We start from the raw sequence: 17,963 nt of genomic DNA, 5'->3' as shown, positions 1-17,963 counted from the left end.
TATGGAAAAAATCGATGTAAAGCACTTTGGTATTTTTAAGCTACATCAAGGTTTTAAAAATTTTTCAATGAAAAACTTTTAAGCCATGAGAAATTTTTTCTTTAATCTGTTTCTGTATCATGTCTCATGCTTTCTCTGGGTCGGGCAATTCTTAGATTTGTCTTTTAATTTCGAGGCGGGAACACTATCAGCCTGACCTGTGGGCTCTTCATAGTGCGACTGGCACTGTAACTTATGTTTGTTATTATCCCTCAAGCATTTTACCCTGTTATGATACCCTGCTCTCTTAATTCTCCCATTGCCTTGATGTTGAATATTTTTACTATTACTTTCTATAATGTTTGCTTCTAACACCTTTTAATTACCCTCCCTTAATTCCTTTTTCTTTACGCTCTGATCATTAACTAATTTTACACCTGAGATGAGGTAAGTCTTAGATTGACTGTTATTTATTATTTTCGGATGCTGAAGCTATTGAAGGATCAGTATGATTATTTCGAGACATTTCATTACCTCTTTCAATCGGCCTGACATTTCTTTCATTCTTCTTTTCGAGAAATCTCATTTCACGAGATTTTTCGACTCTATTTTTCAAATTTATGGTTCCCTTTTCCACACTGTTTAATACCCATTAGGAATAATTCATTTCTAGAGAAGTCGCATGAGAACTTGTACCTCTCTAGAAAGTTAGCTCCTAGGATTATCTGTGCTCTTGTGCAAGGCATCCTGGGAAGGACCAACAACTCTTGCCAAACACACAAATTAAATTCTGGCAAGTATATTTTTACCCTAACCTTCTTGGTTACATAAAACACAAAAGATGAAAGTCCCGATAATCCGAATGGTCTTCTTTTTAACTTAGTAATGCCTCTCCATATCTTGGATTTTATTCCCTGAAAAAAATCTGAAGTTATGATAGAGATTTGGGAACCAGTATCTAATAATACACTACAATACGATCCTTATACCTTCCCCTCTATGATCATTTTAGACTTCCATGGGTGTTCTCGATTCCTGTTCTCTCCTCTCCATGGTTTGTTTGCATAATTATGATGAGGGTGTCCAATATTTAACTCATATTTCTTATTTCTGTTGGAGGGTGTCTTTTATTTTTAAAGCAGTTGCGAGCTAAGTGCCCAATCTTATTGCAACAAAAACATCTGGGAGATTCCCTCCTGTCTTTTATTCCATTAGTCCTCTCTGATTGAGGTATAGTTGATTCAGAGGTCCCTTCTGTTTTTGCCGCCATCTGCTTCAGTACAGCTTCAAGACAGTCCATAATGGGCTGTTGTAGCCGTTCAACCTCTTGTCTAATTAAATTGCGTACTTCCTCCATATTAATAAACTCTGCAACCGTCAATCTGTTGTGGTCTGTTTTATTCATGTCTGTGGTCTTATTTTCCTCCCTTCTGTTGGTCTTTACTTTTTTTTCTTTAGAATTCCCTGGATTTTTCTCTTTCTTAACCTCTCTATTTTGATCTGACACTTCAGTAATGTTGTGTATCTGGCTGGCACTAGATTCGGTATGCAGATCACCTAGCCTTTCCTCTTTTTCTTTAATTGCCTGATAGCATTCTTCCAAGGTGTTTATCTTTCTTTTGTACGCTGAATCTTTCTTTGAATTCTTCTCTCACTTCTAACCTGAATTGGTTGAAAACAGCCCAATCAAAGTGACTCTTCTCCTCACTAGATATGCTCAAGCTATTAGCTAAAGTGAGCAGTCTATTATAATAATCTGTGATGGATTCTTTCTTCTCTTGTTTACATTTTTGGAGCCTCCACAGGTTTGGACCCTGTGGAGGCTCCAAACTTCGCTTTTAACTTTGGAAAACTGGGATATCAGGGTATCCTTGAATTTATTGTATTCCAAATTGTCTCTCAAGATGGGAGAGGAATACAAAAAATTCTTGGCCCTTCCAATCAGTTTATATGTAATATCTTTATTCTATTCCTAATTCTTTATAGCTTTACTCTAATGCGCTTTTTCTTTCTTATCTTTTCTCATTTACTCTAGTACGTACTATGATTATCTCCCTTCCCTATTTACTATTCAAATGCCTATGAATATTTGAAATTTATTTGTCAGACTGCACCACAAATATATCATTTAATTGGCATAAGACTAAATAAAACTTCCGTAGATTTCCATCTCTCTCACAAGTGAAGTTTCTTTTATCAATGTTTACTTTCACAGTCATGGTTTGTAACTGAACTGCACTTTGATTGCCTTAAATTATTTTCCCGCTCACAAATCCGATTTATTTAAGAACAGTGCAGTTATAAAATAAAAGATCAGGCAGCACTCTTTTAAACAAATAATTAAAACACATTTATTTGCGAATTATACATGAATTAAACAATAGGGAGATTGCTTTCTCTATCCATTTATAAAATCTTTAGCATAAATTAGAACCTTTTTACTTTAACACTAATTAACTTCTCTAACTCACAATCTTATTTATTCTCCGCTTACAAATTCAACTTATTAAACTTCTAGTTTCCTTGCAAAGAGGTTAGCTAACTCTCTGTTAAGTTATCTTTATAATTTTTATATCAACTTCCAACATACCAATCAATTCTCGTAATGACACTTTTTACTGCTATTAACCAAATTCTTAAAAGTCTTTCTATAACACACTATAAGAGGAATTGTACAAAAGTATGGAACTTACAAAGGCTCTGTATCGCACATTCAGTCAAATGTCTGCAAGCTCTCTCTGTGGCCTGAAAGCTCCTCTTTCTCGGCAACGACTGGAACTTGGAAGCCCCTTATGCTTGGCTCAGTCCCTTGTATTTTGCAATCTCGCGACCTTGCACTAAGAGTAGTACACCCCGAAGAATTCGGCACGACTATCTCATCTTCTTTTAAGTGTGACCTGCTCTTTGTTCTCCTCCGTGCAATCTTTTGATTGTATTTTGCCGGGCACAGAAACTTGTCTTTAAAACTAGTGGACTTCTTTGATACTTTGCTTCTCCTTTTGGGGCCACAGAAACTTCTCTAAACCTAGCGGCACTCTTAGATACTATCTTTAAAGGTGTTAGTGCGGCAAGCAACTCTTATATACAAAACTAGTAAACAACTTTTCCTGCGCTCTTACACATAACTATATACATATACAAAGTTCCCCTGGGAAAGCATTGCCTTTCTTTTTCACATTAAAACAGTAAATACATTCACTTCCCACAGGGTTAACTACATTAATATTTTGCAAAATATACATAGAAACAAACAAGGTTATTTACAATTCTCATGGGATTAGATCTATTTAAAAAATCGATGTAAAGTGCTTTGGTATTTTTAAGCTACATCGAGATCTTACACTTACAATGAAGGCCTCCAAGAATGATGTGAGGGCTAGATTTTTCTCTTAGAGGGTGGTGCATGATTGGAATGGATTGCCATTGGATGTTGTTAGTGCAAGCAGTGTGAATGAATTCAAGAATAAGTACAATAGCTGGTGTGTGTGTGTAGTATATGGCCTCCTTGAATGAGTCTGACTCCTTGGAGGTCTCTCTTAATAATAATAATAAAATGCTTCTGTCTTTGTGTAGAGCGAGATCTCATTTTACTGTTTCATTTGAATTCATTAAGTTCTAAGATGGCAGTTTGTGAATTTATTTTTTATGAAATTACATAAATTAACATTGATACACATTGTTATAACAGCCATGGTAACTTCCTGTTTTATAGTGTAAACCACAAAAGGTTTGTACTATAAAATATCTGTGTATTTTTAAGGCTCAAGTGCTGGAAAAACTCATGATAAAATTTAATTTAGTGAAACAACACTAGGAAGTGATTAAAAATAGTATTTAATGTTTCCAGTATTTCATCTCAGTTACAGAGACTTTGCCAGGGAATACAAAATGAGGCTTGTAATGCACGCACTCACGCGTGTGCAAACACACACACACACAAAAAGGCAATCATTCATAAACTGGGTTCTCCCTGTAAGACCCATAGTAGATACCACTGATTCTCCCTGCTATAAATTAGCCAAACAGATAGCGAAATTGCTTGCCCTCTCCCACCAGTCATATCGCATCATACATAAAAAATCTTTCCATTTTAAAAGCTCCACTGAAAATATAATTGTTAATGATACTGATGTCTTAGTGAGTTTTGACATCACCTCTTTGTTCACTAACATTCCCTTAAATGACACCTTATTGCTTTTATAAAAAATTTTTACCCTTGATATCATTGATCTCTTTTTCTTTGCTATCCATTCCACTTTTTTCTCTTGGAAGAACAAAATTTATAAACAGATAGAGGGTATCTCTATGGGTCTCATCTTTGAAAAAGGCTTTTGGCTCAGCACCTCTCAAACTTTTGGTCTCATGGCCCAAATGAATTAGACACTTTTCTCTGTCATCTCAATTGCCTTCACTCTAGAATCCAATTTACAATGAAATGGAAAATAATAATAGTCTGGCTTTCCTTTAGACGCATTGGTAACCTGTACTTCTCAATATATAGAAAACTCACTCACACAGGCAGATAGATTCACAAACTTTTCCATATCCCTCTCTCTCTCTCTCTCTCTCAGTAATATGATGTCATAAAACCACTAACCCATAGAGTTTTTAACCATTGTTCCAATGAGTCCTCTCTTGCAACAGAACTCAATTATATACACCACACTATATTGTGGGAACTGGTGACAGCAGTTCCCACAATATAAAAAAAAAAAAATAATCATTCCCCCCCCCCCCCCCAGTCCACTACCTTCTCTTTTAAGAAAGATTTTGCAATTGTTATCACCATCCCCTATGTTTGAGGCACATCAGAAGAAATATCCAGAATCTTAAAGAAATACTAACTTTGCAGCACTTTTAGCTCCACTAAAGACAAACTCTCTCGCTTCTCTCAGTTCCAGGTGTGTATAGAATTTCTTATTCCTCAACATTCGCCTACTGTGGATAGACAAGGAAGATGAGCTGTCATCCAAATGGAAGAACATAAAATACATCTGCAGTCATGACTAGTCAAACTGGCCTTGCAGACCATGCTTTGGATACAGCTCACAGAATCAATTGGAAAAAGACCATCATACTCCATCACAGTAAGTTTAGAAGAGAAAGACTATTTTTAGAATCTGCTGCTGCTCTTAAAAATCTGCATAATTTGGCTGCATAAAACTTCCCAAAATATGGGAAACACTAATACTTTGAGATCCTGCTTTACATCCAGGCTGCTCACAGGTATCCATAGAGGGAGCTCCACTTAGTTAAGAATCCAGTCGTTTGTCCACTTTTCAGTTTTGTACTGCTTTTGTGTGTGTGTGTGTGTGTGTGTGTTACAAGTCTCGTTTTTTCCTCCCTATGATATCTTTGTAACAATAATCAAATATTGGAAACATTAAATACTATTTTTAATAATTTCCTAGTGCCATTTCACTCCATTAAACTTTTATTATTTTATTATAATTATTATTATTAAGAGAGACCTCCAGAGAGTCAGAGACTCATCGAGGAAGGCCAAATACTACACACACCAGCTATCATACTTATTCTTGAATTCATTCACACTGCTTGCACTCACAACATCCGTTGTCAATCCATTCCAATCATGCACCACTCTATGAGAGAGAAATCTAGCCCTCACACCTTTCTTAGTGGCCTTCATTCTCAGCTTCCAAGGATGCCTTCTCGTCCTTTCCCCACTCTCCATCAATTGAAATCCTGTATGACCCTTTCAGAAGTTTGTAAGTCTCAATCATATCATCCCTCTTTCTCCTGTTTGCTAATGTCTGCACTCTACAAATTCTCAATCTGTCTTCATAATCAGTATTCCACAATCCTGATGTCATTTTTAACACTCTCCTTTGTACTCTCTCTCCAATATATCAGAATCACAATGGAAACTAGGTGACCAGACCTGCACACAATAGTCCAAGTGAGGTCTTATCAAGGCCTTGTAAAGAGGCAAAATTACATCCATATCTTCACATGTGAACGTTCGTTTCTGCATTGCAATTATCTTTTGAGTTGCATTTGCAATCTTTGCCACATGGCCAATAAACTTCAAGATCCCTAGATCTACTAACACTTCAAGATCCCTAGATCTACTAACACTTCCTGATTACCCTATCTATCTTTGCATCATCAGCAATAACTGTATGTTGCTTGTCAAATCCTTCACAATATCATTAGTGTACAGATTGAATAACAGTGGACCAAGCACTGATCCTTGTGGTACACCACTTATTATTATTATTATTATTATTTATTTTTTTAATATTAATCTTTGTACTGGTTATGGGTAGTACTACCCTTACATCACGTCCAGACTTGATATAGGCCTAAGCCTTTACAAGTCTTTTACCCTATGCCTGTTCTAGTTATCATTGTAGTCATTCTCTGGTGGCAATGCCATGCCACCAGTGTGCCCTGGAGGGCTATCAAGGAAAGAACTTTTATATCCTTCTGCGTAAGCCCAAGCTGTTTTAAGTCCTTATAGCTATCTGCGCTCCATACGCCATGTAAAGAGATGGTGGCGCTGGTAAACCTCGGAGTTGCCCCATGCTCCTCGTACTAACGTATCGTACTAACTAGATCTTAGTTATTCTTGTAATAGTTTACCTTATTATTATGGCTATACGCTAGTGGGTACCCTGTTCCCACCACCTGGGCATCAACTACCCAAACGTCATCATCTCTTTTAATCACTAAGTCTGACTTATTCAAACCCGCAGCGGTCCTATAATGACAGCACCGTGGTCTCCCAACCTTTGTTCTTAAAGCGGTTGTTCAGAATGGAGACCACGGCATCATGCCTCCGCACGCAGACCCCCATGGGTGCGGAAGCAACCCCTGGGCTATATGAGACAATGTTTCACTGTAGTGGCAGCCAGCCCTACAGTTTGTGTCGTCACTACCCCATCGAGCTGTGTGGGCTTGAGTAGGCAGTGCATTGAACCTTGCAGACTCACATCCCCCGTATACCACTTTTTGATAACTGTCAGTCAGCCGTCCTCTTATCCATGCTAATATTGTATAACCCAAACCCATTTTCTACAATTTATGCAGTAGTCTGCCATGCTGTATTCCATCAAAAGCCTTAGCAAAATCCAAAAGTATCATGGTGTATCCATTCCATTTGTCTAGTTCAATGGTAACATTGTTGTAGAATGTAAGCAAGTGGCTAAACATTACCTTCCCTTAGTAAACCCATGTTGTTCATTGCAAAGTAGATAATATGCCGGCCTGGTTGGCTGAGTGGATAGCAAATCCGCTCTCCTGCCAAAGGCTGCGGGTTTGAATCCCGTTGTGGGCACGGATGTTTGTGATTGTCTGTGGAAATACCAGTGGTGGTAGGCGGTAGATGGCGTTGGTGTAGTGGTGGGCAGTTGTGATTGAATGGTGGAGACGGAGTTGTAGACCTGGTGCCCTCCCTCGATGAGTCCTTCGACTCCCTGTAGGTGTCAAATAATAATAATAATAATAAAATAGCTGTAGGAATACATTTTGCATTGTGTAGAAGTGATATCTGTGAAATAAAAAAAGTAGTTCCAAAATTCACGGATGTTGTTAATACGAAATGCATGAAATTTGCATATTACTCAACATGGGTAATATGCAAATATTACCCATGTTTGCATATTACCAAAATATGCAACCGTATTACCAAAATAACAGGGGGGTTAAAGTTGTACATGAGATTTTTCCCTTCATTCTGTTTGTTAATACTGTCTACAGTGATGGCACTGTCTTTACCCCAACATGCTTTGCTCATCAAGTTGTACTACCTAAACAATTGCAGTGCTGTTGCTATACTCTGCAAATTTCATCACCTGAACAAACATCGACAAGTTCCACTATCTCTGCATATGCTCTGCAACAAATGATTAGTTCATTTTGAAGAAACAGGATCATTAAGCGCTAAGCCTTGCCAAGGTCACAAACCAATTGGTTCACAACAAGTGAATGAAGTTGCTACTGCTGTTGTGGAGCAGGCTGTGAATTGCAGCATTGTTTCCTGGTATGGAATCCTTACAAATATTAATAATCCTTTACAAATTCAAATTTATGCTTGCAGGACTTTGAAAGTCGACTGACATTTGCTTTAACATTTCTTGCTTGAGTAGAGTTGGACACTGGGTGGCTGTGGATGATTTTGGAGAGATGCGACTCACTTTCACCTGAACCAAGCTGTGAATACCCACAACTGCCAGGTATGGGCTACTCAAAACTCACATGCAATCCAACAAATTTCTTTGCATTCTCCCAAAGTTATTCTCTGATGAGGGTTTACAGCTTCGTTTATCATTGGACCATTTTTCTTTGAGGACATATGCCAGTCAGGTTGCGATCTGCTCAGTTAGAGGTATTGCATTACGATGAACAATTTTGTTATGCCACGTCTGCAGCAGCTCCTGTGCATGGATTCAGTCATTTTCATGCAGGGTGGGGCCCTCTCCATGCATCGGGAGATTCTTCAAGAACATTTCATGGAAGCCAGAGAGGAGATGAGCCCTGCGTTTCCCACTGCATGGCTGCCTCATTCACCTGATCTGACACCCCCCCTCCCCCAATGACTTCTGGGTTCAGATCCAGAATTCGGGGGGGGGCACTGAAAAGAAGTGAATTCTGTCTCGATTAAATCACGAACATTAGAGGATTAAAGAATAATGATCTTCAATTTTTTTTTTTACTTTTCTGTTTCCTTACAATTTAAAATAAGGTTTTAAAAATATACTGTTTCAAAAATTTTGCAGTTCAGAAGAATGAATTACATGAAGTGACGGAAATGGAAAATGTGGCACAAAAGGAGATTAAGGTAGGTAATAATTTTTCTTAGTGTGATATAAATATATTATTATTGTATGGGCACTTCAACAGTGTTCAAGGACTCATCGCCAGAGATCTAAACTATCCCAACAATCTATCATACCTCTCCTTGAACACATTAACAGACAAAGTGCTAACAACTGATTCTGACAACTCATTCCATTTGTTCACAACTCCCCAAATCTATTCACACATTTAGGGATGACCTACAACTTCCAGGGATGATATCTTGTTCCCCCCTCTAGCCAAGTGCTGGAAAATTTCCCTTTCATCAATCCTATAAAACCCTTTAAGTAACTTGAATGTTTCTATCATATCCCCCTCCTTCTCTCCTTTTTTTTTTTTTTTTTTTTTTTTTTTTCCCTATCAACTAACTTCTGCAGTCCACACACACACCCTCAATCTATCCTCATAGGGAACATTCCACAGACCACTCACCATCTTGGTTGTTTGCCTCTGGCTACGCGAATCATCATGTAGCTATTTCCTTTATCCATCTCAGCTGCCATTCTATTATAAAAAAGTTAGTTAATTACTAAGGCATGACTTCTCCTTCACAAAGCTATGTTGTTACTCATAGAGTATGGTATGATGTTATTATTCTTATTGGGTGTGGATATTCTTATCTACACACATTCTTGATTTTCTTTTGACCAATTTTTCCAGTACTTTGACCATTCTTGAGATGTTGATTGGTCTATAATTTGCTACTGCAGTCTTAGAATCTCCCTTATGCAAGGGAATTATTTTTTCTACTTCTCACTCCCTTGGAACTCTACCAGAGCTAAGACTTTAAGGAGCATAGTCAGAGGCCAGTTCTCTTGCACATTCCCACAAAATGCATGATGATATCCTATCTAATCTCCCAGCTGTATTTACATTGAGAATCTGCATTATCCTAAGAAAACTTCCAATTCATCAACCTCTGTTCCCACAGAAGTCTTTGTCACATTATATCACAGCAACCTCACTTGTATGATATACCCTTGCAGAATGCTCATTCATTTACTCACTATTTTATCTGCTTCTGTCATATCGACCAACAGCACTCATTAAAGTTATTCTTCCTCTTACTTGCCACATAGCAAAAGTTCTCTTTGGGATTTCTTTTGACCTGATCAGCTAGTTTCACTTCTAATCTGATTTTTTTCTTCCTTACCATGCTAGTCACCTTTTTTTGCCTGACCCTTCCACTGTTAAAGAGTTTGCTGGACACCTTTCTCCTTATATACCCGCCATAGCATTTTCTTTTTCCGAAGCTCATCCTTAATGATATTACTCATGTATCTAATTCCTAACCTGATTAACCCTTCTTACCTTAGATATTCAATTAAATATAGTTTCCTCCAGATACCCCATATGTATCTCCCATGCAGTACTAATATCCTTCCATTTCATGGCTCTACATCATGGCATAGCTTCGAGCTTCCTATTCAGCTTGTTTTAATCAGCTGCCTGTAGTTCCTCATATACTCCTATATTCCTCATTTTTTACAATCTCCCAAGTCACAATTGCATGGTCACTTCCCCCAATTGGAGGCAATGTGACCACCTTAGTTATGGACAGCTCTTCTGATCCTATGACCAGATTCAATGCTCTTGAACCTCGAGATCCCCTCCTCAAATAATTACCTCTCAGTAGGTGTATAAATTCCATTTCATTCCTGCCATATAACCACTCTTCCTTCCAGTCTACAGTTGAAGTCCCCCCATAATAATCATTTGACCTGTACTCATTGTGCTAATTTACTGATACAGGTCTTTCCAATCATCACCGGAACTCCCTGGCCTATAGCAGCAACCAGCTGTATATTTTAATTTATTGGCATTGATCTCAGACCAGACTTAGTGAGGGGATTTTATCAGAATAATCCAGAGCAGATTATAAAAAAAGAGTAGAAAGCGAGAGGCCATCAGGGATGGCCTCTCGCTAAGTTATATATGAGTGTGATGAAGAGGGGTGTGAGGAGTAGATTTTTTTACATGAAGAATTGTGAGTAAATGAAACGCTTTACTGGAACATGTTGTTAATGCAGGCAGTATTAAGGATTTAAAATTCAGTATGATGAATATGTTGTCAGTTGAATGAACCTCCCACATTGAGTCTGCACTCCATGAAGGATGTAATAATAACAACAGTAGTATTGGTCTTCTAAAGCACTTCTAACTACATCCTTCCATTAAGATCTTGGTCTTTTTTCCTTTCTGTTTAAGCCACCATTTCATCTAGGATTAGCTCTGATCACATATTAGTGCTAATGATAGCAGATTCCTTTTTGAAATGAATGAACCTACTATCATTATCATTCAAAAAAGTTCCTTTATCAGAAAGGAACTTTTAACATGAATATTAATGATGTAATTAAAGGTGCAATTAAACATTAGTGATGTTTAATTACACCCTTAATTTAATTACAAGGTGATGTAATTTAACACTGAAAAATTAAGGGTGTAGTTAATTCACACTCTTAATTTTTTGCAGAACTCTCATCATGAGCTCTAGTCTTTGATCAACTGTTTCATTTCTAACCCAGTTCTCAGAATCATAAGTTAAATTGGCATTTTTGAAATTATTGTTTTAGCTAATTTCTCTCTTTTCCTTAAGTGTATTCAACTCTTCTTCATATCAGCTTTTCTTATTCTGTTACCACTTTTCAAATTAAATTACCGTCTTTACAAAAAAAAAAAAAAAAAAAAAAAAAAAATGTTTAAATAATGAAATATTTTACTTGTTGTCAAGATTTGTCATCAAGAATATAATCAATATTTTCAATGTTCTTGCCTTTTTTCATAGTTTTGTCTTTTAATTGTGATTTTCATCCGAAATTTGTTATTGCAGTTATTCAATTTGCAATGGAATATTGTGGTAGGCAACTGTCTTGTGATAGGAATCCTACTTATTCCTACTTTTGGTAGGAATTGTCTTTCTCTTATTCGATATAAATTTATTCAGCCCGCTCCCTACCATACCAGCTTTGCTTATTCTGTTGTCTGTTTCCATATTTAATTTTCTATCTTAACTAAATTCTTTACCTAAATAGCTGAAATCCTATACTTGTTCTGTAGTTTCTGCATTGTGAATGCAACTAATGTTTTCTATGCCCCAGCCTATTTTCATAGCTTTGGTCTTTTTATTGCTGATTTTTATGGCAAACTCGTAGCAGCTGTTATTCAATCTAGTTAAAGAATCCTAGACACTTTTCATTGGATGTGTTAAGGAGTATAACATCATCTTCATAAAACAAAGGGCTGAGTTTGATACCTTTGATTCTAATATCAGGATTAATGCAACTTTGTTTTATAATATACTCAATAAATGAGAGTAGAGATATTGTGTACTCTTGTCTTTCACTTGATTTTATATCAAACCAACTTCCTTCAATTCTAACTGCAGACTTACAACTTAAATATAGATTATTGCTCTGTATAATGTTCCATTTACTCCATATAATTATAATGTTTTGAAATGCCTTTCTCTGGGTACCTTGTCCTGTGCCTTTTTCCAGTTCTTCAAAGCTCAAGTACAGATTCTTGTAATATTCCCATGATTTCTCAACTGTTAGTCATAAAGTGAAAATATCTTAACAGCCTCTGTTTAGCATGAATTCAGCTCATTCTCCTCCAGATATCTTCTTCACAATTTTTCTTATCCCAAATCAAGTATGGTTGCATAAATCTTACCTTTAATGCTTAGTAGTGAATTCTTCTAATTCTCACATTTAGCTTTATCCCTTGTTGGGAACTAATACATGCTCTACTGCAATTTTCTGGAATTTGAACTTCTGACTAGGTTCTCTAATTTATGCAATGTAGCCAATGCAAAATTTTATACCTCCATATTTGAGCATTTCTGGTATATATATTATTTATTATTCTATTGCAATCCTTAAAATCGATGTTCATTTTATATATATATATATATATATATATATATATATATATCCTTGTTAACTCTAAAGATTACTATATTCATGGGGTTTTTGAAGGAACCAAGCACTTTTACATTTGACTGTCACAATAGCAAACTTGCAAGGACACACATAGGTGATTATTATTATTATCTGAGACTTCAGGGATTTTTTTTCACTTGGTTAGAAAATAAGTTATGCTTGCTAAGAAATTATATTGTTTAATCCTTTCTCAAAGTAACCAGACAAAGTTTGTACATTAAGTAATTTCATGTCTAGGCTACTTGTGTTCAGAAGGTGACAACTTAACATCAGTTGCCTTAGTAACCCATAATGTAAAGCACATCTGAAAGAAGTGTGCTTTTGCATTATGGAATAGGAAGGTTATTGATGTATGAAGTTATTAATTTCTAAATATACCGTATTTGCAGGCATATAAGACGCACCCCCTTTTTTGTACACATTTTTTAGGGAAAAAACTTTATCACTGAATATTATAATGAATTTACAGTATTTCAAATATAAAGTAATAAGTAGGTCTACTTTCAACAAATGCATAATCTAACTAGGAAAGAGTCCCATCTTTTAATCTTCTTCATGAAAACCCAGAAATTCATCTCCAGAGCTAAATGAAGAGACACTTGAAACTGCTTCTAAATGAGAATCTGAGTCCTCATACAACAAATTGTCCTCTGTACCATCCAGTGAATTACTAATGCCACACTTCTTATAATTAATGCCACTGAGACAGTGGTTAAATGATTTAACCACTGTCTCAGTTTTTACAGCATCCCATGAAGCTTTGACCCACTCACAAACGTACGAAATGCTAGGCCTCTTCCTGATGGCGTGACCTCAAAATCTGAAGACTGCATCCAACTGTTCCACTTCCCCTTCATAAATCCCTTAAATGGTTTATTAATACAGACATCTAAAGGTCGAAGCTGACTAATTAGATCTCCTGGAATTACAGCTAACTGAGTTTTTAACATCTGTTCTGTGAAACCAAACTGATCCCATACTAACAGAGCAGGCTTCTTCAACAGTCCTACAGGGTGCCTAGACCAAATTTTATCTATCCATAACTTCATTCTTCCTCCATCCATCCAGCCTTTTGCGTGAACATGTGCAAACACTCCTTGAAGCAGTTTTTTCTTTGGTTAGTGTCTTCCTTTTAAAAATCAATAGTGGCAGCAATTTTGGACCATCAGCACAGCAGGATAAAACAACCATGTAGTGAGTTTTTTCGTGTCCAGAAGTTTTAACAGTAACACTTTTTGTGCCCTTAGAATCTCCAGTTTTGTTTGAGGGCACATCAAAAGTCAACGGAACCTCGTTTGTGTTTTCTATTTGCACAAGTTCAAAATTTTCTCATTTCCTTGTATTAATGACGAATTGATGAAATTCAATTTGTAGACACTGAAAGTCCCGCTTTTCTGTGGTCTATAATCCAAGTATTCAGTTCTGTCTCAAGTTCTGGCCAGTTTGCACTTCTATTTCATAGGTTATGTTTATTGTGAGTTGCTTTTTTTAGATCATCTTCCTGATTCCGTCAAGTTCTTTTCATTTTCTCAGTTGGGGGTAAACCGAAATGCCTTTCTGCAGTCCTTTATCCATGTTCTTTAGCATACACAATCACACATAGCTTGTATGCAATACTGTAGCAATGCCAACGTTTTTCAGCCATAATTTGCCAAGAATAGAGAAAATTTAACAGCAGAAATTTATCACCGTTCACAAACCACTACGATAACAATTAGAAAGTTTAAACAAACAGGAACACAGCTGTGATTGTCTATGACAGCTCATGGGCATCCACTGAACTCTACATAACTGGAATGCTCTTACACACCGCAAGGAAGCAAGAAAGAAATCTCCTAACTCTGAACTGAGAAAATTTCCAGAAATGAAAGTAATAAAAAACTGAATATCAGTGTATAAGACGCACCCTGTTTTTCAGACCTATTTTCAAAGAAAAAAAAGTGCGTCTTATATGCCGACAAATATGGTAAGTAGCCTAGTGGTATAGATACTTAATGCATAAACTGTTTATTTACACTTTGGTAAAGGATTAAACAATATAATTTCTTAGCAAGTTAATCCCACAGAGTCAACAGCTCATTGAGGAAGGTCATAGATCATACACATTGAATGCCCTCAGCATTTTTCATCACCAGGTGAAACACTGCTGAATTGTTTAATGGAAGTCACAAGTGGCTGGGCTGTTGCTGTGTTTTGAGAACAAGTTTTCCAGTTTCTTTCCTCCTGCATCTTTCGTCTTACATATCAGGCAAATGGCAGTCTCACTCATTCCAAACACATTGTAGAATCCCAAACTTCCCTCACTTGAGGGTACAGCTGAAAGTGGCTTTCAAGTGCAAGCAGACTGCTAGATAGTTGCACCAAATGTTAACACATCAGATAGCATCTGATCAGCTTGCAGATAATCTGTGTACCACTTTCACTGTCCCCCTCAGGCCTGTAAAGGTGTCTTAATACTGTTGTTGGTATTCAAGGATCACCATCAGTGCCATGCATCGGATATGAAACTGGGTTCTCTTTGTGTGCAAACATTTCTGCAGATCTTTCACCCATACTGTGTATGTCCTACTCTATAATTTCTTTCTCCCTAACATGCGACCATGCATGTCATCTTGAATAGTTTCAGTTGCAATATGATAAACAAAAAAAATCCATGAGAAAATAATACCCCAAAAAAACTTTTTATATTCAAAAACATAAATAACAAAAATCCATCCAAAAGATCTTAACATGAAAAATTCACTTCAACTCCCCCTCCCCCCCCAAATAAATAAATAAATGATATTCACTTCATCATTCATGGTCTCATCCTCAATATAAATGATATTCACTATCACTTACATGTATGTAATCTATATGAATTAATAACCAAACATGTTATTTTAACAGACAGAACCTCATTCGGCATCCTTAACTACTACAAACCACCTCAACATTTCAAACTATACTTTGCATGATTCCTTCTATCACCTTAATAAGATGTGTAGTGAAGTCTGATATCCTGTGTTAGAGAATGGTAAACTTGAATCCCTTCTTTGTAGTTCACTCTTTTTCAAAATTTCCCATTTATGTCACTGCAACTTTATTTATTTATTTTACTATCCAATCCACACATGAAAGGTCACAAGACCTATAGCACATTAGTGCTGTGTGTGTGTGTGTGTGTGTGTGTGTGTGTGTGTGTGTGTGTGTGTGTGTGTGTGTGTGTGTGTGTGTGCGCACGCGCAAAAGGAATAGAAGAAAAGAAGAATCTGCTTACATTTTGTGTGACCAGCTGAGGTTGTATTCAGGAAAGGCAGAGTGGGGGGGGGGGGAGACTGTTCTAAAGGATGAAGTAGATGGAATAAAAGAAGAGGCGGTGAAGTTGGTTCGGTGAGTTTCAAGATGGACTGTAAAAAGGGTCTTGATTAGCAGGGCTCTTATATTAATGATTTTAGAGGAGAGTAGAGGAATAGTGGCCCATTAAGCAGAGCAATACCCATGAATGTATCTGTAGAGGAGGTACAAGGCAGAAACTGAACATCCATGTGAGAAAGAGAGAGATGAACATTTAGTAGGATTGCCCTCTTCTGGATAGAATTGAGCAATCTTAGAGAGGATTTTGGTGCATCACTCCAAATATGGGAGCAGTATTCCATGACTGGGTGGATTTGGGCTTTGTATAGAGTTAGCAGCTGTGAAGGTGGGAAGTAGTGCCTTGGCACTACTTCCCACCTTCACGTTTTCCCACCTACAAGTTTTCTGGCAGCTGCAGAAGCTGCATAATTGAAATGTGGTTGTGCCAAGAAAGATTGGCGATGAGGGTCAGTCAAAGAAGTGAAATCTGATGGTATTTGGTTATTTCAGTATTACTGAAGGTAAGAGGAAGGGATGGGAGCTCTTTCTTGCAAGAGATCAGACAGAACTGAGTTTTGGTGGTATTGAAGTTTACAATTCTTTCTTTTAGGGTTACACGGTGATCAGCACTCATATTTGTAGATTTAGGGACTCAAAAATACACGTGTTGAACAGATTATTTTATTAATTACAAATAAAATAAACCTTGACGTTTCGACCTCTATATCGAGGTCATCATCGGAAGAATACAACTGTATGCAGAACCAAGCTACATGCTCATGCTTTCTATACCAGTAAACTAAATCTACGCAGTTAATAAATCTTTTTTCTAGCCTGACCCCTAGTGATAGAAAAGAAAAACAAATGAATAAAAAAAAAAAATAAATAAATAAATAAAAAAATAAAATAAAATAAAATAAATAAAAAAAAATTAATAATAATAAAAAAAAAAATTAAAAAAAAATATATATATACATTATAAATAGATAAATGCAACTACAATAAACTGTTAGAGTCCTCATGTATTAATATTCTGGATAGTTACAAAATGATTTCTTTCAGTTGCTATTGAATGTTCTAAACACTTCACCAAGTTGTCTTCTTGTAGTGGGAATTTTTCTAATGCTAGTTTATGATGTTATACAGGTTATAGATGGGTCCTCCACATTCTTGAAATGGTGAGGCCATCATTTTTGTTGAGATTTGGGTTGTGTTTGAGCATTTCACAAGACTCTTTAAATTTTCTCTCAAACCAGGTTTTGGTGCGGTGTAGGGACTTGGTATTTTTCCAATCAATTCTATGGTATGTTTGGAGTGCATGGTCAATGACCATGCACTCCAAACATACTTTTGACCATGCACTCCAAACATACCATAGAATTGATTGGAAAAATACCAAGTCCCTACACCGCACCAAAACCTGGTTTGAGAGAAAATTTACAAGAGTCTTGTGAAATGCTCAAACACAACCCAAATCTCAACAAAAATGATGGCCTCACCATTTCAAGAATGTGGAGGACCCATCTACAACCTGTATAACATCATAAACTAGCATTAGAAAAATTCCCACTACAAGAAGACAACTTGGTGAAGTGTTTAGAACATTCAATAGCAACTGAAAGAAATCATTTTGTAACTATCCAGAATATTAATACATGAGGACTCTAACAGTTTATTGTAGTTGCATTTATCTATTTATAATGTATATATATATATATTTTTTTTTTTAATTTTTTTTTTATTATTATTAATTTTTTTTTTATTTATTTTATTTTATTTTTTATTTTTTTTTTATTATTATTATTAATTTTTTATTTTATTTATTTATTTTTTTTTATTCATTTGTTTTTCTTTTCTATCACTAGAGGTCAGGGGCTAGAAAAA

General features: G+C 36.3%; 1 protein-coding gene across 2 annotated transcripts in view; it reads left to right on the top strand.

Annotated features, from left to right (window-relative positions):
- The window catches only part of LOC150097869 (uncharacterized), a 622,248-nt gene that overhangs the window by 265,505 nt on the left and 338,780 nt on the right, over positions 1-17,963 (top strand). For both annotated transcript variants that reach the window (XM_090405962.1, XM_090405961.1), the window contains exon 9: positions 8,721-8,782. In XM_090405962.1, coding sequence (XP_090262088.1) covers positions 8,721-8,782 — 62 coding nt within the window. The remainder of the gene's footprint in view (positions 1-8,720; positions 8,783-17,963) is intronic.

This window comes from Typopeltis vanoorti, chromosome 16 (genome assembly GCF_054136105.1).
Source record: "Typopeltis vanoorti isolate ZY-2024b chromosome 16, IOZ_Tvanoo_1.0, whole genome shotgun sequence".
NCBI lineage: Eukaryota > Metazoa > Arthropoda > Arachnida > Uropygi > Thelyphonidae > Typopeltis > Typopeltis vanoorti.
This window is presented reverse-complemented; position numbering and strand designations above follow the sequence as displayed.